At 39.2% G+C, this 22,553-nt stretch overlaps 1 protein-coding gene across 1 annotated transcript; it reads left to right on the top strand.

The window, feature by feature from the left end:
• Positions 1 to 220: 220 nt before the first annotated feature.
• LOC149263069 (uncharacterized) lies at positions 221 to 793 on the top strand. The gene has a single exon (XM_089386104.1). It carries the CDS (start codon positions 221 to 223, stop codon positions 791 to 793), a length of 573 nt encoding a protein of 190 aa, XP_089242230.1.
• The last annotated feature ends 21,760 nt before the right edge of the window (positions 794 to 22,553 follow it).

The following is a 22,553-nucleotide window of genomic DNA, read 5'->3' as shown; positions in this document are numbered from 1 at the left end:
TAAAACAATAAGGCATCTATTTATAAATTGCACGGTTGTTAAAAGGGTGTGGTTGGAGGTTGGGAAGCTTATCCAAAAGAATGTTGTCTAGGAAGGGGAATCCTTTTAAGATGTTTGGAAAAAATGGTGGCAGCTCTATCTGGAAGGGAACTTGCGGAATTTACCCCTCATCATCGCATGGGGCATCTGGATAGCTAGGAACAGGAGCATATTTTTGGATATGCACATCCCTCATGAGGCTATTGCAATTCAATGTACTTCAATATACACCAATATCCCTGAGCCTGATACAAAGAATGTGCCCAGACAAGCTATTGAGGAACAAATCAAGGAAGGCATATTGTCGGCATATTTCGATGGGGCCTCCCAAAACAACAGAGCAGGAGCTGGGCTGGTAATACACATAAACCAAAACAGGTGCCTTAAAGCCTTAGTGGGCTTAGGAACTGGTACAAACAACTTCACAGAGTTGTCTGCCCTTAAACTGCTTCTATGTTGGCTAATTCACAGGAACATCTTCACGGTTCAGATCTTCGAGGACTCACTGAATGTTATAAAATGGTTCAATGGGCAAAGCAGATGCCAAAATTATATCTTATTACCTTTATTAGAAGAGGCAAAACAGTTAAAGTACTCCTTTAATGTTTTTTCTCTTTGCCACATCTACAGGGAGCGCAATGATGCAGCAGACAGGCTTTCTAAAGAGGGTCTGCAACAAGATATGGGTAGTTGGAGAATAGCGGACGAGGACCAGGGAGAGATCCGTGTGTCAGATCAGCCACCATATTCATAGCCAGTCTTTACTATGGACTCTTCAGGCTTTTAGCACAGCCTGAATTTTTTGTTTACAACTGATTTTATGATGATTATCTCACATGTCACTGTTTCTTATGATTTTTTTAAACTTTTCAGATGTCTGATGTGTTTGTTTTTCCTTCCTGTTTGGGTTTTTTTCCTCAATGGGGAGACCCGAGAAGTGGAAGCAATGTTTTTTTCCTTCATGGAGACTTTCAGACTTTGTTTTAAACTGATATATATTGTCTATTTTGAGCTAGGGACAGGGGTTGTTTTCCTCGATATGAGGAGGTCCATGCTTCAGCGCAGTGGTATATATTTACCTTCATGTTTTTCGATAGGACTGATAGTCACATCCTGTGGAGTTCTATGATTTTCAAATCATACAACAAAATGAATGCTTAGGCATATACTATGTAACTTTTTATTTTTGTTATAAAAAGTTCGATTTTTTCTTTGGAAAAAAAAAAAAAAATCCACAAATTTTGAGTATGTATCTAAGTGTTTGATTATTGGAAAGAAATTTTGATTTTATCACATATCAACACATTCCACGTAACTTGAATACATTAACAGATGCATTAGAAAATTATGTTCGTGATCTATATATATATATATATATATATATATATATATATATATATATATATATATATATATATATATATATATATACATATATATATATATATATATATCGCGTCTATCAGAGTTTTTTTCTTCAAAATCTCCAAAAATAAAGTGTTCTAAGACACATGGCTTTCAAAAGCCTGCAACAGTGCAAAAAAAAACTAGAAAGGCTATGCGCCTACGTGATGCTCGTGATAACACAAGACTTCCCTAATCACTCATCCTAATAGCCGTTGTAGTCTCGTAGACACTCAAATTGCATGCCTCTCGTATCGCAGTGGCACGTCATCTGTAGTTGCATATTCTGGAATCCCACGAGTGATCACTTCGATATTATGTTCCATCTCTACCATGTGGTTTTCTCCTTCCTCATAGGGAGCATCTTCTACCTGACGTGCTACTCATCGTGCTATTGGCAACATACTAGGAGGCCTTTCTGGCCCAACATCTGCACATTTATCACAAGTTAATTCTTAGATACACTTTCACAGAAAATTCATAAAACTTGAAAAAAATCCAAAAACAAGTTTTACCTGCATCAGTCCACCGTTCACCCAGTGGCAAAGGTAGATTTGGGTCCCATCTAAAATCTGTGCCTACATAGGTGTAGTCATCAAAAATGATCAGTTGGCGATGCAAAAAAATAAAAAACTACGAAGGGAAATGCATTTGCTGACCCCCTCCTCCTCGAGGCATGATTTCACTCCATCTGACGAGCCTCGAATCTTGTGGAGCAGGATTTGGTACCTCTGTCCACTGATACCAAAATAGGGGCACATGCTCTAGAAAGAAAGTAACCAGAATCGACTCTAAGCCAAACTGTTTCAAGTTTCCTCGCTTACCTTTGATCGGCTGCCTCTTCATATTGGCTAGTAACCCCCCACACCAGTTGAACATTGTTGGAGTAAGGCATTCTACTGCATACTGGAATTGAGATTTCGAAGTATCTTATAAATATTGCATTCTAGATATGCGAGCTATGGTGTACAGGATTGTTCTTAAGGGAATATTGTTGACTGCCTCTATCTTCACCTTCCCACCCATTATCATCCTGGCACTTGTGTAAGGTCTCCTTATTAGAGCACCAGTGCTCTCACCTCCAAGATGAGATCCGAAGAGTCAAACTCTTTCCCCTCTTCTAGACAATCTAGTAATGAAGTAAATGTATGTCTTTTCCAGTTCCAACTCCTGGTCCCTAATAATGAAAATTTCCCGATCAATATCACATAGACTGATCAAGTAGTGCAGGAGCTCGTTTTGGGCTCTGAGTCTTGTAGTTCTAAAGAATTTCAGCAGCCCACAGTTCCTCAAAGCATTCACACATTCTGGATTTTGGGCTGCCTGGTGGTCTTCTACCTCATGGCCTCTTTCCTTCCATTCAAGGACCATGTTGTCAAAAAAATCTTGCAAACAACCATTAAACATTAATTAATGCTTTCTCATGGATTAAAACTCAGAGATTTTTCCCTAAAAGGAAGATTTATTTCCCTAAAAATTTTGCCTCGCGGTCATCGCGTCTGTTTTTATTAAACCCACGATGCCATCACGAGGGCCTTTCGACTCAGGGGCAACCATCGCAGGTCCGATGAGAAAACCTGCAATGATCACCCACGCTGTTAAAAATTAAAATCCTTCCCTCTAGCAAGAAAAAATTCAATGAAAAAGCACAAAAATACAATGAAATGCAAGAGAAAAGATATGGCTCTTACCTGTAGCCGACGGTTCGAGAAATGATGCCCTAGATCTCCCGCACTGTTCGCCTAAAAAATCAAAGAAAATGGGGTAAAAATGCACTCTCAAACTTACTCCAATGGAATGGTAAAAATGTTTTTACTTGTAGTCTATTTATAAGTTTTAAATTCATTTTTGCCAATATTTTATTAATGTTTTATTATTTTCCTCGATATCAGTGATCCGTGGTTAGCTTTGTGCAGTTACAGGTACTTTTGGTGGATACAGTTATTATTCTTGACTGATTCGACGAATTTTATTTTATCTCTTTTTTGGAATTGTTTAAAAACAAAAGAAAAAGGAACCCCCTTGGAGTCATCTTTAAGCTCTTTTCTGACTCTCAAAACATGAAAAGATTGTCGATTAATTATCTTTTCAAACTCATTAAATTAAATGAATTGGCGTTGTCTCATTATACGTTTACCCCTTTTTCGGGCTAAGGTTGACTATTTACAAAAAGGGTACACCTTGGTCGACATGATCAAGAGATTCTCTCGAATATTATTTTCTATCTTTTTGGGTTCAAGGGATAAATTACGAAAAGGGACATCATGGAGTTTTCTTTTTCGTCTCTTTTTCAAACTTTCTAAATATGAAAAAGATACCGAGTTATTCTTCCGTCGGACTCATTAAAAATTTTACGAAAAAAGACTCGTTACCATGATGAGACCGAGGTTCTCCCTCCTAGGACTCGTAAAACTTATTGGGATTGATTCATTCGAAGAATGAACTTATATGACAAGCATATGCTATCCCCTTCAAGCTTGTGATTAAAAATAATTGGGGTATTCACTAGAAATAGTGGGGAAAAATGAAAGTGAAACATCCTTTGTATAAACAACATGTCACTCTTGAACATGACACTCTTCTGCTTCTCGTGTCAGGTTTGGGATATCCTCACTCAGTCACTTGTTCTCTTGGGTTTGGGTGATCCATTTTTCCTGTCATCTAACTATTCCACTTTCTCATCATGACCCTTAGTCCTATGTTGAGTCAAATGCTTCCCCACTCCGGAGTCGTGTCGTCGATGTTCAAGAGAAGTCCTATCTGCAGTTTATTACCTATACATTGTCTGACCCTTTGCTATAGTCTTGGATCTTATTCATTTCATTCCAATTTATTCCTCATTTTGTGTTGATGATGGGGGAATCATCATGGCCCTCCTTTGACGAGTCACCTCCTGTCGACTTCAGCTCATTATCCAGGAAGACGACTTAGAGACTCCCTTTCGGTACCTTGGAGCTTGCATGCCTTAATTTAAAGTTCTTCGCATTTGACGATAGGTTTTTGTCTTTTGCCTTCAATCAGATGATCCCACGTGTGTCTAACTCCAGCTTCTTCTTCACATTCACAAATTGTATTGTCTTACCTTGAGAACCATTGTCATTACTGGCAGTTTCTCTCATGCCTGTTAATGTTTCACATCATTGGTTGGTAATCAAGTGGTTTTCTAGCATATTTGACTTCAAAACATTCATTCGCATGTTAGAATTTGTACTTTGATCGGGTTGGGATGGAGCGCAAGACCCCGAGTCTTATCTGATATGACTCAAGTTCCATGGAGTTATGTATTATTCATGATTGTACACATGTTTCTGTTATATGAATGGATGTGACCATACCATGGGACTTTACATTTATGATGATCCTTCTATATCAAATGGCTACATCCATACCTTAGATCTTATATTTGTTGATGATCCTTTTCATTTGGATGGCTGCACCCATACTATGGATCCTTTTTACATAGTCCTTATTATCCATATGGTTGTGTCCTACCATGGATTCATGTTTTGATATCAAATATGTATATGTATATGCGTCCTTGATTTGCAGGTATCCTGACAATGTTTGTTCTTGTCCTTACAAAAGCTCGTAAAGTATCTCAGCCATCACTCCATTTTCTACCTTCATGCTTTAGGCGGCATTTGTTACACAATATTTTGTCACACCTCCTGCACTTCCGCATGACATACCCCGAAGTGCCCAAAACATGAACATCATGTAGTGTACTCATCTAGATATGTTGCTCATATCCTCCCTAAAACACTGATTGGAAAATGCCTTGAGCTTCCCCTGAAGGAAATGGCTCTAAAACCCTAATTTTAGAATCATCGCTTCCCTAATACTGAAAATCGTGATGGTCTCTAGTTACACTATACTAGCCCCGCGATGTCATTGTGCTTTTTTCTTGGATACCAGTGCTAATCCCTAAAAGTCAATTTTCCCAAAGAGGAAAAGAAGCTTTGTGATCTAGAGGCTTCTAGAACGACAAGTTGGAGGTTGTTCAGTGTGGATGATATTGAGTTCTCTCAACTTGGCATTTTGGTATTATCCCTATGAGCTACCTCCTTGAGATGAGGGCCTTCCCTTATCTTTGGAGAGATCCTAACTCCCTTTCCCAGCCTATATATTCATCCTCTCCCATTCCCAAATGGTTGATCTTTGGCTATTTGCACCCTTATGTTGAGATTGTGCCTACATGCTACTCATTTGGCTTGGAGAAGGAGTGCTTGGAGAGCTTGAGCTTGGACTTGGACATTCACTCAAGGAGAAATTATTGACATCAAGGCTTGGTTGTATGCTTCCTCCTTTATTTTACTAATATATACAACTGCTGGTTCATTTTCCATAAATATGCATGTTAATGCATCATTTATCTTAATTCTCCTTGATCTGTTAAGTAGGTTACTTTCAATTATGTTATTTGTACTTGCATGCTTTGTTGTGTCTTGATCTCTTGTGTAGGCATTACAACACTGAGAGCAGTAGGATTGAGACCATGGCACAAGCAATTCGAGGTCTTCAACAAAGGAGGATATTATAGCATCAAAACGAGGTAGGCCATCTTCCTTTTCTTCTATTTCAATTGTAACTTAGGAAAGTGTTTAGTAGATTGTCACATAGGTTGCTAGTCCCACTCATTGGGATAGACGGATCGTCTCTGTCCGTAGAGAGGATTTCCTAGACAACAATAAGATACTCCCATTAATCCATAAATATTACTACATACTCTAAGATTCCTTCTGTAACACCCTCCCACACTTATCCAAGCTTACTAGTCCATTGGGGTAAATATGTGATGAACAGTTACTATGATATGATTCAACTACCTAGATCCCCTTAAGGAATTGGAACCGATGAACCAAAAACTTTATAAGCCTTCCTTGGGTGCTACAGGACCCCCATGAGTTAACCAACCACTCTAGGTGCCCAACCCTTGATTTAAATTAGCCTTTCACTTAACTAAACCGCCATTCTCTCCCATGACAAGTCCTCCATGCGACTGAGACCCTCTAGTCGCTCCCACAAGCCTGCTTCCTAGCGATTGCAGTCTCTTTCAACCAGTGTTGTGCCAATGGCCATGGGATTTAAGCCATTTTTTTAGGTCTAGGACCCAAGCCTCTTCCCAACTTGATGGAACACTCAGAAGTGATAATTAACAAGAATACAAGGCCTCTAATGCAAAACTTGAACAAGGACCTAACCTAACCCATCCTAACCATGACAGGTATTGCATCAAACACATCATTAACATGTAATTTACAGGTCATAAAAACACATCTAAACATAGGGGCCTCATAATTATCTAAGATTCGTCAAGAAGGTCTGATGCCCTCTCACAATAGCTGCATTATCATCTATTAGGTCATACATTCATTAACATTGCATTTACTAACCAAAACATGATGACAGCCATAACTCAAGTTTGTCATAAAACCATGCTTATAAACAGCATATAACCAGATAAACAACAATAATAGAACAACCATAATAGCCACATAATGACAAGTACATTTACACATAGAACACAAGAAGAAAAGGATATCTTATTAACATATGCAAAAGCCAACCAAATCAGGGACATACATGTACCGCCCACCATAGATTGGGCTGAACCAAATATTTCTTTCAACCAATCACCCCCGTGCCATATTCCAAGTGTGAATGTGGGACTCACAACAAAAACAACCAAGGCTTTCTTAGGCTTTACCATGTATCCCTCCATTATTGGTCAAGGGATTCCTAGGCCACAAACCCTCATCTATAAAACCAGGCTTTATCGTGTATCCAGCCATATACTAGTCAAGGGATTCCTAAGTTGAACAATAAACATACAATACCAATATTTATTGCAATCCCACCATATACCAATCAATGGATCACTAGGCCCTAAAAGAGCATGGATGCCTCCGGATCTCTCCACATAAATCGTGAGGAATTTTCCCATCTCTACCCTTAGGCTTTATCATGTATCCCACCATTTATCGGTCAAGGGATTCCTAGGCCTTTGAGAATTTCCCGAGACCACCCCACTCAGTTTTGAAACCATCTGGAAATTATCAACCTAGTAAAATTGTTAGGGTCCAACCCTAACCCCCTTATTTATGTAATAAGGTCAAGTCATAGTAATAGTTAGTTAAAGAGTCAATAAAGCCTATATTAATAATTGTAAGTGGTTGACCCGCATTTAAAGAAGGGACCACAGTTAGTTGCAAATGGGCCATGGCGTTAGATAGATGGTATTAATAAGAACCATGGTACTGACCCATGGTATTGCATGTATGAATCCTATATAAAGGATAGAGACTCCCCTTGAGGAGGGTCATGTCTTATTTTGTAATTAAGTCGAGCTCTATTGGAGGTTGCCCCCTCAAAGAGGCAAGTGAACATTCCTTTCCTTTATGAATAATAAAATACATGCTGTTATTTCTTATTGTTTTGTGTTCTTGGCATATTTCTTTGCATATTTGGTATTCTGGTATCTTCTTGCAGGTCAAGAGCATAACAAAAATGACCCCATCACACCATGGTTATCTGGAAATGGAAAGGCAAGGCTACTATCACACCTAGCAAAACCCATGCCAATGACAACAAGAGAACCAAATACACACATGCATGTAACATGCATGCCAAAACTAGCAAGGAAATCATACATGTAACTTGATACTTGCAAGTAATCATGTTGTATCCACTTGATCCAACTCTTCCTTGCTTGATCTTTGCTTCCCTTTGCCTCCTTGTCCTTCCTTTGCCTTCCTTTTCCAATGTTAGAGTGCTCCAAGAATGCTCTAAGTGTATGAGAGTATGAGAGAGTAGAGAGAATAGAGAGAGAGAGCTCCAAAACTGAACTAACAAAAGGTTGTGAACTGATCCACATAAACTCTTTTATTAATGAGGCCTCTATTTTCTTGAATTTCCATTATTTTCCTTCATTTTACTCCTCACATGCAACCAGTGACCTTTCACCTTCCTTATCTCCTAATTTCCTTTATTTTCATAAAATAAAATTCCAATTAAAACCTCTTTCCTTTTCAAAGCCTTTTCCATTGCCTTTGCCAATTTACCCTTAGCCATAATAAACCAAATGAACACCCGCTAGGATGTTTTTCCCAACATTCAACTTGAAATACCTGTCACATGACCATGGTCCTATTTTTCCTTAGTTAAATTCATTACATGAACTTTTAACCCGGGGTTATTACAAACCTCTCCCCCTTAGGGGAACATCGTTCTCGGTGTTCAATGACACCTACAACTAGAAAAACCGCTAAAGAAAAAAAAATACTACCCATGGAGCTTTATAACTTAGCTCGTTGTAGTATTTACAATGATTCACCTGTTGAAAAGAAAACTTTCATGCCAGGTAGTAACTCCATAAGGCAAAAGTGATTCAACTGTTCTATTCCATCAGGTAGATCTTCATTATATACATGAGGGAGAGACTGTTCAGTTCGTCTCCCGATGACTGTTCATATTTCCTATTTATCTATTTAAATAAATTCACCCAATCACAAGGATTAGGTGTCAACATTCCCCCCCCCCCCTAATCTGAAGGGATGTTGGTGAGTCCAAGCATCATTATGAATCGTTCAAGCTTTTCTCTTCCAAGCGCTTTGGTGAAGATGTCTGCGATTTTCTCATCTGTGGAACAATGACGGAGATGGATTGTTTTGGCCTCAACATGATGTCGAATCAGATGATATTTAGTATTGATGTGCTTCATTCGATCATGGAACTTTTGGTTCTTGGCCAACTTTATTTCAGAGGTATTTTCAATCATGAGTGGAGTTGATTGTACTTGTTTTACCTGCAAATCTTCAAGAATTTTCCTGAGCCACACAATTTATTTTGTTGCTTCAGCTGCCGCCACGTATTCTTCTTCTGTTGTGGAATCTGTTGGAACTGATTTTTTACGTGATCTCCAGGAGACAGCTCTTGATCCAAGACTCATAGCATATCCTAAAGTTGATACCCCAGTTTCTTTGTCTCCATCGAAGTCTGAATCAGAGTATCCAATCAAACTGAAGTCGTCCACCTGTGTATACTTGATTCCAAAGTCTTGAGTTCCCTTCAAGTACCTTAGAACTCTTTTTTGCAGCAGACCAATGTCCCTCACAAGGCTTTTGCATAAACCTGGAGAGGATTCCAACAGCAAACGAAATGTTTGGTCTCGTAGTAGTTAGGTAGTTGAGAGTTCCTACAAGCTGTCTATACTTTGTTGCATCCTCAAATTCTTTTCCTTCAATAGATGTGAACTTTAAGTTTTGTTCCATTTGAGTAGTAAGAGGATTGCACTCTGTCATGCCAAACCTGTTCAACAGATCTCCATTGTATTTCTTTTGAGAAAGAAATATGGACTTTGGATGTTGGGTTTCTTCAATGCCAAGATAGTAATGAACATAGCCCAAATCAGTGATTTCAAAACTTTTCCCCAATTCCTTATTTATGGATGCAATGTAGCTTTCATTGTTCCCTATCATCAAAAGATCATCTACATATACCACAAGCTATACAACTGTTTTGCCAACTTTCTTGACAAATAAAGTTGCATCATCAAGATCAAAATGTTTGAAATTGAGTTTCAGAAGATGCTCAGTTAGTTTTTCATACCAAGCTCGCGGTGCTTGTTTGAGGCCATACAAGGACTTCACAAGTTTGCATACTTTATGTTCATGTCCTTTCACAGAAAATCCTTCAGGCTAGGACATAAAAACATTCTCTTTTAGATCTCCATTAAAGAAAGTAGTTTTTACATCCATTTGATGGACTTTCCAACCGTTCTGAGCTACTAGTGCAAAGAGTGTCCGAATGGTAGTCCATTTTGCTCTGGGGGCAAAAGTCTCCTCATAATCGACCCCTTCCTTCTATGCAAAACCTTTTGCCACAAGCCTAGCTTTATGCTTGTCAAGTGAGCCATCAGCTTTATACTTGTTCTTGTAGACCCACTTGCAGCCAATTGGTTTGGTTCCTAATGGAGGATCAACCAGCTTCCAAGTGTCCGTTCTTTATGAGGGCATCATACTCCTTTTGCATCACTTCTTTCCATTCATCATGAGAAGGAGCTTCTTTGAAGGAAGTTGGTTCAAAATCTGTAGACAAGTTCAATTCACAATCATAAGAAACATCCATATCAACAGGTGAATTAGAGTCATCTACATCACCTCCATTTTTCTGGTTTGAATTTCTGGTTCCTGTCTTTCCAACTTTATCAGGATGAACACTTTCAAGTGTCTTTGTCAGCCACGTTGGGGGACCTTTCTCATATGGTCCAGGCTGCTCCGTTGATTGAGTTGGGACTAAATCAAGATTGAGTCTCCCAATTCTATCAATTACATCACTTAAAGCATCATCCGTTGTTGGAGTTTCATGCGGGGGAGAGTGTTCTTCAGAAGAAGATTCCACATGTTGATCTAATATAGGAATTCCCCCCTTCAAGATGTGGAATCTAATTATCAAATTCTTGAAATGATTTTTCTTTTCTGAATCTATCCAAGCGATCAAGTTGTCGCTCAACAACATTGTTAGTTTTGGATGATTCAAGAAAAATTACTCCTCTAGATAGAAAAAACTTTTTATTTACTTCATCATAGAGATGGTATGCTTTGGAGGTGTTTGAATATCCTAGAAAGATACACTTATGACTTCTAGCACCAAGTTTGTTTCTATGTACCTTGGTATCAAGGCATAACAGGTGGAACCAAAGACCCTAAGATGCTTTACCGAAGGAACATGTCCATACCACATTTCATATGGAGTCTTGTTTCTTATAGCATTAGATGGACATCTATTCTTTATATATGCAGCACATAGAACAGCATCAACCCAAAACGTTATCTTTACATTTTTGAAGAAGAGCATGGATCGCACCATATTTAAAATTTTCCTATTCATTCTTTCAGCTACACCATTCTGTTGGGGATTATAAGGCACAGTTGTTTGATGTTTGATCCCATGTTGGTGAAGATAGTTTTCAAATTCATTTGATGTGTATTCTTTTCCATTATCAGTGCGAATAGACCCAATATGAGATTGTTCATCATTTTCAATCAATTTATGAAAATTCTTGAATGTTTGAAAAGCATCAGATTTGTTCTTCAATAAATAAACCCAACACATTTTGGTGTAGTCATCAATAAATGTCATGATATATTTATTTCCATTTGCAAAAGGAATAGGCATTGGACCACATAAATCTGAATGAATGAGTTCAATTTTTCTATGTGCTCTTGAATGTGAATCATGAAAAGACTGTTTGCTATGCTTTCCTAGAATGCAAGCATCACATTGTTTAAGTTTCCTAGGAATTGTAGGCAAACCAGCAACACCATTTTTCTTCAACAAGTGGAGACTGTCATAGTTCAAATGTCCAAATCTAGCATGCCATAATAAACTTGATGGAAGTGTACCTTCTTCATGATGAGAATTGTATGAGAAATGTTGTGCATGAGCAGAGGTTCCTTGCAGTTTGAGAAGCCTTTCTTCTTCTATTCCCCTCATGACAAGTGAGTGGTCAAATGATTTTCTTACCTCAAGCTTGCCATCAAACATATGAATGGAGTGACCTTGCTGGCGGATGTGAACCAAGGACAGCAAGTTTCTTTTGAGTTGTGGGAGATATAGAACATGATGCAGAAGAAAGTCTGGAAGACTAGGCAGTTTAAGCCTGATTGTGCCAAGCCCTAATGGCTTGATTTTTTATTGATCTGCAAAGTATACTGCTCCATCAACATTGTTAGTGAAATCTTCAAAAAAATCTTTTCTATGAGTCATGTGGCAGGTTGCTCCTGAATCAAGCAACCAATCATTTTTCCAAGAAGCAAGTGAAGCATTAAATAAATCTTCATTTACTCCAATGTTACATTGTGCCACAACATAGTGAGCGGATTCAGGTGCTTTACCTTTGTCTGTATCATCAGTTTTACCTTTCTGTTGGTTTCTTTTCTACTCAATTTTGTCCCATGGTAGCTTGCATGTAGATGCATCATGTGATCCATTTCTTTTGCAGCGTATGTAGTGCAAATCTGCCTTTTCTGCTTGAGAATTTCTACCCCCCCCCCCCCCCCCCCCACCTCTGAAATATCTTCCTCTTCCTCTTCATCCACCTCTTCCTCTTGTAGAATCTTGAGTAGGATGCTTTTCTTTATGAACAAGGCACACAGTCTCTTCAAAAGATTCAGGGGCTGTCTTCTTTCCAAAAGCTTTCTCTCTTTCAGCAAACTTTTTCACAAGAGATTCAAAGGTTATGTCTTTGAGATTTCCATTTGCTTGCAATGACTCAAGATAATTGGAGTAAGTAGGATAAAGTTCCTTGAGAAAAGCGATAAGAGGAATATCCAATTCAACCTTAGTGGATTTGATATCCTACATTATAGACTTTACTTCAGATGCAAGAGCAAGAGGATCATTATTTTGCAATTCAAGAGTGAAGAGTTTAATCATGAGTTGAACAACTTCAAGTGCAGAATGTGAGCCATAGAGTTCTTTCAGCTTTTGTGAGGCTTCAAAGGCAGTTGAATATGACGAAATATGGCGACTCACCTCTTCATTTACAGATGTTGCGATTAATGCATAAGCTTTGATGTTCTTGTTTTCCCAAATGATGAACTCTTTCTCTGAGGTAGGTTGTACTGGTTCATTGTCTCCGTCTCCGACATACACTCCTTTCCACAATTCATTGAAAATGAGGGTGTGTTTTATCATCCGGGACCATTCAGGATAGTTCTCCTTGCCAGTGAGAACTATTCCCACCATGGATATGATTGAATACACATTGTAGCAAAAAAAAACTTTTGCTGCAAAACTTTTACTCTTAATGGAAAAAAAATATACTTCTGATGTGACTGGATAGCAAACTCAAATGTCAATTCACATTCATCTACTCAGCGTTAAAGTATAGAATATGGCAGTATATTAAGTCCAAAAAAAAATATCCTCAACAGCATAAAGCACTGCCACTAAAAAAGGCCGAAGAACATAGTCCAGACGTATTTGGACTCTCAATATCACAAGTTACAAACCCTCTTAGAAATATATGAAGTCATCCCTTTGTCCATATCCATGTAGTTAAACTTAAAATACCATGTCAGAAATTATACAATAAGGAATGCCCAACGAATATGGGGTTTATCCACTCTGTATGAAACAGAAAAAAGAATATCGCAGCCAAACAATAACCATCAGCAACCGTAGCTCGAAATGACATGAATGAATCCCATCACCATACATCATATCTGTTTCACATGGAGATGATAATGCATGGAGGCAGCTTAAAGAAGCAAGGTGGCCGCTCCGAGCAAGGCGGCACCAAAGATACCCATCTTCTCCAAACTCGCGGTAGAAACAGCGTCACTGCTGGCGTTCGGTGGCGAAGCGGTGTCGGGGCCTTGAGGCGAAGGGCTAGATGCTAGAGTTTGAGAAGTGGGGGAGGAGGCTGAGCTTGGCGGTGTGGCCGCTTTAGAAGGAGCAGAGGCCGGAGAAGAAGGGAAGTGCCTGCTCTCCACTAGTGACAATAATGGGTCTGCCTTTGCATGTTAAAATATTTTGCGGGCTTGAAGAAACACTTTGATATCGTCCACTGTCGTTAGTCAAAAAGAGTAAGCAATTTTACTGGTAATGAAACAGGAATACAAGATATTAAGGGGTAAGCACTCATATTCTCAGACGATTCTTAACACGCTAACAAAAACGGGCTCCGAGAATCCAACAAACAATGAACAAGGTGCAACAATATTACATTACTGATAAATTAGAGAACACTGATAGAAAATAAATGCCGAGTAGGAGACCGCAGACTCCCACAGCAAGGCCATTATTATCCTCAGGCACAGTCATGATGCCGCAACACCGTGAAGGCATCAGCGTAGAGAGTACCGTAGAGCACCCGACCGCGGTGGACTGTTTCAAGCTGCAACTGGGTGATGGAAATGGGGTTCAGTCTTTCCAGTGGAACCAAGTTAGGTTCGGTGCTAATTCTATCAACAGGGATGAGGGAGGCATATAGTGATTCAAGGGCGCCTTCCACTGACACCAACGGTTATGAAGCGTTAGAGAGCTAGAGAACGCAGGCACTGTAGCAAACAGGCATACAGGCACTGAATTATATGGACAGCAAAGGAGCAGACAATTATATGGAGGAGCAGCTCAGCTATATGGAGAGCAGACTGAGAGTTACAAGGGACATAAAAGCTAAAAAAAAGGAGTTGGCTCTGCTACCACTTGTTGGGATCACGATTGTTGTTACACAAAAACCCGCAGGTGTTAGTAAACGGACGCATCGCCAGAGTTAACGGATCCTCGAGAGGCCGTTAGTCCATGTCACGAAACACACGGGGAGTGTTGGATTATCCAATGCCCAACAATCTCCCCCAGCGCGAGCCAGGTGTGATTCGAACTCGAGACCTTTGGCTCTGATACCACTTGTCAGGCCAGGCAGTAACTCCATAAGGCAAAAATGATTCAACTGTTCTATTCCATCAGGTAGGTCTTCATTATATACATGAGGGAGAGACTGTTCAGCTCGTCTCCCAATGATTGTTCATATTTCATAACAACATGACACATGTACCTCTTATTGGAGATTTATAACACAACTCATTGCAATATTTACATCCATATACATATATACATATACCAAAACTTCTTTATCTCAACCTCAAAGCAATAAAGGATACATAGGCCACATCTGATCAGCCATCTCCCATGTAGCTTCATCGGTCCCAAAGTGCTTCCGCTGCACTTTAACCTACTCAATTACTCAGTTCCGGAGCATGAGCATCTTTCTCTGCAAAATCAACTAAGGTTCTAGCTGAAATTATCCTTTTGGATCCACCTCCAATACAAATTAATCAATAACATGATCAACATCCTTTACATATATTTTAAGCAATGAAACATGGAAAACATCATGGAATTTCATTGTCATAGGTAGTGCAAGTCTGTAGGCCACTAGTCCAATCCTCTCAAGGATCTTGAAAGGCCCATAATACCAAGGTTCCAAATTCACACATGACCCAATCCTCAAGGAGCTCTTCTTGGGATTGATGCACAAGTACACATGCTCCCCAACCTAAAACTCCTTAACTACCCTATGTTGATCTGCATAACTCTTATGTCTATCCTATGCTACCTTTAGATTATCCTTGATAACCTACATTGTTCCATCTTTGCCAACATGTATGGTCCTATAACTACCTTGTTCATGAGATCACTCCAACTGATGGGAGTATTACAAATCTGCCCATAAAGTGCCTCAAATGGACTCATCCTCAGTGAATCCTAATACCCATTGTTATAATCAAACTTGACCATTGGAAGATACTCTTCCCACTTCCGTTGTTAATGCATAACATACATTGTCAAAATGTCCTCTAAAATCTTGTTGACCCTCTCTATCTCTCCACCTATCTGTGGATGATAAGTTGTGTTGAAGGCCAACTTTGTACCCAAACCTGCAAACAATTATTTCTAGAACCTAGAAGTGAATTTAGCATCAATGTCTGACATAATATTCTTCATAACACCATGCAACCTCACTATCTCCCTGATGAAGACCTGAGCTACCTCACTCGCTGAATTCATAGACTTCACTGGAATTAAGTGAGCTACCTTAATCAACATGCCTACCACAACCATGATGGAATAATGTTGTCTAGATGTCCTTGGAAAACCTGTGATGATATCCATAGAAATTACCTCTCATTTCCACTCCGGAATCGAAATCAGATGTAATAAATGACCTGGATGTTTACACTCAACTTTTACCTATTAACAATATAAGCATTTAGCCACAAACTCTACCACTTCCTTCTTTATATTCATCCAATAGTAGAAATTCTTCACCGTTGTCAATGTATTTTGGTGTCCTCGGTGACCTAAATATGGCTTAACATGAAACTCCCCCAATATAAGCTTCTTGAGCTCGTTTTTGTTCGAAACATAGATCATATCGCTAAATCTGAACAAACCATCCATTGTGAGATGATAGTCCACATCTTGATCACCTCTACCCTGCTGCTATAACCTGTCCCTAAGATCCATATACCTGTCATCTTATTATCATGCCTGCAAGATATGATCCTATAAATCTATCCCGTATGAACTCATAGTTGTTATGTGATTCACATGCACTCTTCTGCTAAGAGCATTTGCAACCTTGTTCTCATTTCCTTTAATGTACCTAATCTCAAAGTCAAACTCATTGATTATGGCTAACCATCTAGCTTGTCTGGAATTCAGATTTGATTGGTCAAACAAGTATCTCAATCCACTGTGATAACTCATCAATACTAACCTCATGCCAAGAAGATAGTGCCTCCATATCTTCAATGCATGAATGATCATTGCCAACTCAAGATCATGTGTCACGTAGTTCTGCTCGTGCTGATTCAGTTTCCTTGATTCATAACATACCACCTATCCCTCCTACATCAGGGCTCCACCATGTCCTCTTTTACAATCATTTATACAAACCACAAACTCTTTATCCAGATCTACAATATTTAGAACTAGAGCATTTGTCAACAACTGTTTCAACTGCTCAAAACTTGTTTCACATTCCTCTATCCATTCAAATTTCTTCCCTTCTCGCTACAATGATGTGATAGGATATGCAATCTATGAGAAGCTCGTAATGAACCTCCTGTAGTAACCTGTTAACCCCATAAATTACCTTACCTCATCCACATTCCTAGGATCTTCCCATTCCATGATAGCTCTTATGGAGTGATGAACTCTCTTCTTAGTACCTATATCCAACTGCACTAACCAAGACTCTACATGCACTTCTTTATTTAAACCACACTTATCCACCAGGTCAAGATTAACCTAACTATAATTAGATCTAGGGTAAATCAAAATAGAAACAACTTGATCACAAAGCTTACCATCCATCTCGATAATAGATGATTGATGATCCACCTACCTGTTATCCAATGTTGCATAGATCTAAGGAATGCTCTATCCAACATCCCCATCTATTTGTGCTTCCTGTGCACTGTAGATTTGAGTCATGCCACCCTGATACGATGGAAGATTCTTCTTGAGATGTTCCTTGCCACATATCCAACACTGCAATTTTCCTTTACCCTCACCTTTGTTCTGCTGCCCTCTAGGTTGTGACCCATGTCCCTATTCAACTACATTAAACTTCTTGTAAGGAACCACATTCTCTTTCTCACCTGTATCTTGAGGTCTTGTCCACTTCAGTGGCCATTTACCTTTAGCTTTGTCTTTCCCTTTCCAACCTTTTTGTGACTCTGTCTTACGCTTCGATTTCTCATAACAATGCTTTAGCTTTCTGATGGCTTCCTCTAATGATCTAGGCTCATAAAACTCATGAATCTTTGAATATTTTTTTTCTCCTCCTTACGATAAGGCACATACCTCAATAACTCAAATAATCTTCTAATATACTACTCATTGATCATAGATCCCATCTTCAGCTCATAGAATTCTTTTTCCCTATCATCATAGTATCTCTCAGATAGATACTTCTTCCTTAAAAGTCTTTCAAACTCCCTCCAAGTCAACCCTTCTTCCTGAATGCATCTGAAATTATTCACGTACTCCCACCAAATGTATAATTTACCTTTAAGACTGAAGTTAGTTACATGTCTTTTATGTTCTCTAATAGTCATGAAATATGAATAATTGATTCATCCCAAGCAACCAAGCTTCTGCATCGTTTGAACTATTCATTTCTCCATCAAATGTAGGTGGCTTGGCTTTCTTGAACTCATCTGGAAAATATCTCCTGTTACTCCTCTTATAAATATGATAGCGATGATGACCATGATTCTTTTCTAAACCAAAACTAGAGTAATGCCCATGTCCACTACCTCTCCTTTTAGGCGTGTCCAAGAATATTCCATACCTGACGGTATCATCCATGTTTGACATGTGTCCATCATCAAGTCTACTATCATAGGATCCATTAGTGTTGTCCTCCTATGCATGACTGATCTTAAGTGTCCCTGCCTCTACAAGTCTGACAAACTCTGAAGGATAACTAGATTAACCTCTGGTTGTTTCTCATATTCCCTGGCAAGTCTCTCTTGTGACTAAATTATTCTGTCATTATCTATTTTGCAACTTCTTATTTCTGTAGGTTTTAACCTTGTACAGAAATTACTTGCAGATGAATTCTAAAAACAAAAACAAAAAATGACGAGAATATAAAACAAATACACAGATATTTTCCCCTCGATCCCAAAACCGAGACTACCAGATTTGTAGGTTTTAACCCCATATAGAAATTACCTACATACGAATTCTAAAACACAGAAAATAAACAATAGCAAGAGCATAACACATAAAACACATATACATAGATATTTCCCCTAGATCCCAAAACCGGGACTACCAGCGTCATTGTTCATTATTTTCCTTTCAATGTTACAATACATATATATACATGCCAAAGCATCCAATACCATGGACTGAAAACCATCGCGCCTAAAACCATGCGTGAAAACCATGCACAAAACCATAGGTAGGTTTGCCCCACCTAATATAGGGTCCAAAAAAAACTTCCCCGGGGCATTGCCCTGAACCCCATAGAGGGGGGCTACCCACCCCCCTATAACTCCCCAATTAACTAGGGCAGCTAGTCGTGGAAAGAATATAACACAACCCAACATTTTCCCACTTGTTGTTTTCTTTCCATAGGAGAGCTTAGTCATTTATGCAGCCCTGCAACGCCCATTGTTTCTCTACACCAAGAGAACTGCTCAGAGCTCACATATTTTGTAAATGCATCTGTAGTATTCTTCAAAGTGTCCACCTTTACAGCAACACCTTTTTGTCTTCTATCATATCCCTCACAAAGTGATACTAAACACCAATGTGCTTTGTATTTGAATGGTAAGCAGGGTTCTTTGCCAAGAAAATTGCACTTTCGCTATCACAGTCTATCCTTATAGCTCCCTGTACTAACCCCATACTTGAACACAATCTCTGCAACCAAACTACTTCCTTTCTTGCATGAGTGGTTGCCATGTATTCTGCCTCTTTAGTTGATAGTGCCACTACAGATTATTTCTTACTCATCCAACTGATTGCACCTCCAAATAGGTTAAACACATACCCACTTGTAGATCTTCTCTGATCCAGATCTTTAGCCCAATTTGCATCAACAAAGCCACGAATATCCAAAACTCTATCCAATCCTGGTCTTCCTTCGTAGCACAAACCATAATCACTAGTGCCATGCAAATACCTGAAAACCCACTTCACTGTTGTCCAATGCTCCTTCCCTGGTTTTGACATAAACCTACTCAATACTCCCACTGCATGTGAAATGTCTGGTCTAGTATAGACCATCGCATACATCAGGCTACCGACTGCACTTGCATATGGAACACGGAACATGTCCTATTCCTCTTCTTGTGTCTTGGGACACTGTTCAGCAGATAACTTTACACCTACAGGAATAGGAACCTTCACCGGTTTACTATCCTACATATTAAACCTCTGCAATATTGTCTCAACATACTTCCTTTGGTTTAACCAGAGCTTCTGCTTTTCCTGATCTCTTTTAATTTCCATGCCTAAAATATAGTTTGCAACACCAAGATCTTTCATGTCGAATTTGGAGGACAATTGGGTCTTCAATTCCTGGATAATTTCTTTGTCATTTCCAACCAGCAACATGTCATCCACATACAAGACCAAATAAATAACATGGTCACAAATTAATTTAAAACACACACGATGATGTTCTTTGCTTCTAGTGAAGCCAAGTCCCCATATAAATGTATCAAATTTCTGATACCACATCCTTGGTGACTGTTTTAGCCCATACAGAGACTTCTTTAACTTGCATACCAGTTCTTTCTTACCCTTCACCGCAAATACTTCATGTTGCTTTATGTAGATCTCTTCTTCTAGATCCTCGTGGAGAAATGATGTCTTCACATCCATCTGTTCTACCTCAAAATCAAAAGTAGTAGAAACAGATAAAAGTAATCTAATAGAAGCTACCCTGGCAACGGGAGAAAAAATATCACTAAAATCAATTCCCGGTACCTGAGAATAACCTTTTGCTACCAACCGAGCTTCGTATTTCTCCACCTTTCCTTCAACATTTTTCTTCTTCTTGAACACCCATTTGCTGCCAATGGATTTCCTTCCAACCGGCAACTCCACCAGATCCCAAGCCTCATTTTTGTGCAAAGATGCCATTTCATCAACCATGGCCTCTTTCCAGAGTTTTCCATCCTCTGAATCTATTGCTTCCTTCACAGTTCTGGGATCATCATCAGTGATAGATAAAGCAAAATTTGAACAAAAAGGAGATGGACTATTCCTTTCTAGCTGCCTTCTTTCTCGAACTGATCTTCTCACAACTAGAGTTTGTGGCTCTTCATCTTCTGATTTCTCTTTTGTTGTAGAGTCTGATTTTTCCTCCTTTAGCTAAAACTCTATCTTCTCGGGTTCCTTTGATGGGTTTTCATGTTTAATAACATTTTTCACCTCTCTAAACACCACATCTCGGCTATACACAACCTTCCTTGTTACTGGGTTCCAAAGCTTATAACCCTTTAAACCATCCTTATACCCAATAAAGATACACTTTTCAGATTTATTATCCAACTTTGTTCTTTTCTCCTTTGGAACATGTACATATCCAAATACCCTCAGATGTAAAAGACAGGGTTTCGTACCTGTCCATACCTCTTGTGGAGTCTTATCCTCCAACACTGATGAAGGTGATTTGTTGACCAGGAAACATGTTGTCTCCACCGCCTCTACCCAGAATTCCTATCCTAACCCAACACCACTAAGCATGCTTCTTGCCCTTTCCATCAACATCTTGTTCATTCTTTCGACAACTCCATTTTACTCCGGTGTGTATGGAGTATTCTTCTATCTTGCTATACCACACTTCTTACAGAATTCTTCAAATTCCTTGCTGCAAAACTCTCCACCATTATCTTTTCTTAACACCTTTATCTTCTTCTCTGTTTGGTTTTCCACCAGAGCCTTAAATTCTTTAAACTTGTCAAAGACTTTAGATTTCTTCTTGAGGAAATATATCCATGTATTCCTTGAGAAGTCATCTATAAATGATACATAGTACATAGACTTACCCAGTGATGGAACCTTCACAGGTCCAAACACATCACTGTGCACAAGCTCTAATATCTGTTTCACCCTCTTACCACCAGAGGGTAAACTCACCCGATTCTTCTTCCCATATACACAATTTTCATAGAAATCAAAATCCACAGAGCTATTAGTCATACCTTCTACCATACCTTTACCATGAAGTATTTGAAGGCCCTTCTCTCCAATATGTCCAAGCCTTTGATGCCATAGCATGGTCTTTTCTCCAGAGACCACTATATTTTCTACTCCACTTTCAAGAACCATAGAATTGTTGCACCCATCAATAACAGTGCTACCTTGCAGCTTGTACAGAGTTCCAATCCGAACTCCTCGCATCAATACCAGTGCTCCCCTAACCATCTTGCAGGTATATTTCTCAAACACCGTTTTTACACCTTCATCATCCAGCTTGCTTACAGAAATCAGATTTCTAGCTAATGCAGGAATATGCAGAACACCTGGAAGTGTTCTAATCCTTCCACCTTGCAATTTTAACTTGACTTTTCCGCGACCAACAATTCTAGCCTTCCTGTCATCCCCCAAGAAGACATCACCACCATCATATTTCTCATACTCACAGAACCACTTTCTATGGGAAGTGAAGTGAAAGGATGAACCTGATTCAATCAACCATGCCTCATGATCTACATGTGTACTTGAAGAAACCAAGTACACATCCCCACCTTCATATGAGGTGGTTTTCGCCTCTGCAGAAGGAGCATCATCAGATCCCTTTCCTTTTTCAGGAGCTTTAGATTTACAATCCCTTTTGTAGTGCCATTCCTTTTCGCATTTCCAACACACCACCTTTACAGGTTTTCCTGGAGATTTAGATCTCCCTCTAGATTTAGATCTCCCACTTGATGACCTATTTTTGTTTATGTTCTGGGACCATCCTCATACAGACAAGGCATCACCATTCTGGCTCTCCATATTTTTCCATCGCATCTCTTCCATCAGCAAGGATGAGACTATTTCATCAAACGATGTTAGGCGCAGGATCCCCC

The sequence above is a fragment of the Pinus tabuliformis genome, chromosome 6 (assembly GCF_031772625.1).
Source record: "Pinus tabuliformis cultivar Carrire ecotype Pingquan chromosome 6, CPIR1, whole genome shotgun sequence".
NCBI lineage: Eukaryota > Viridiplantae > Streptophyta > Pinopsida > Pinales > Pinaceae > Pinus > Pinus tabuliformis.
Note: the sequence above shows the minus strand (reverse complement) of the source record. Positions and strands in the feature narration are given on the sequence as shown.

Coding starts and splice junctions, on each gene's coding strand:
- LOC149263069 (XM_089386104.1), top strand. CDS start 221: ATGCACATCCCTCATGAGGCTATTGCAATTCAATGTACTTCAATATAC.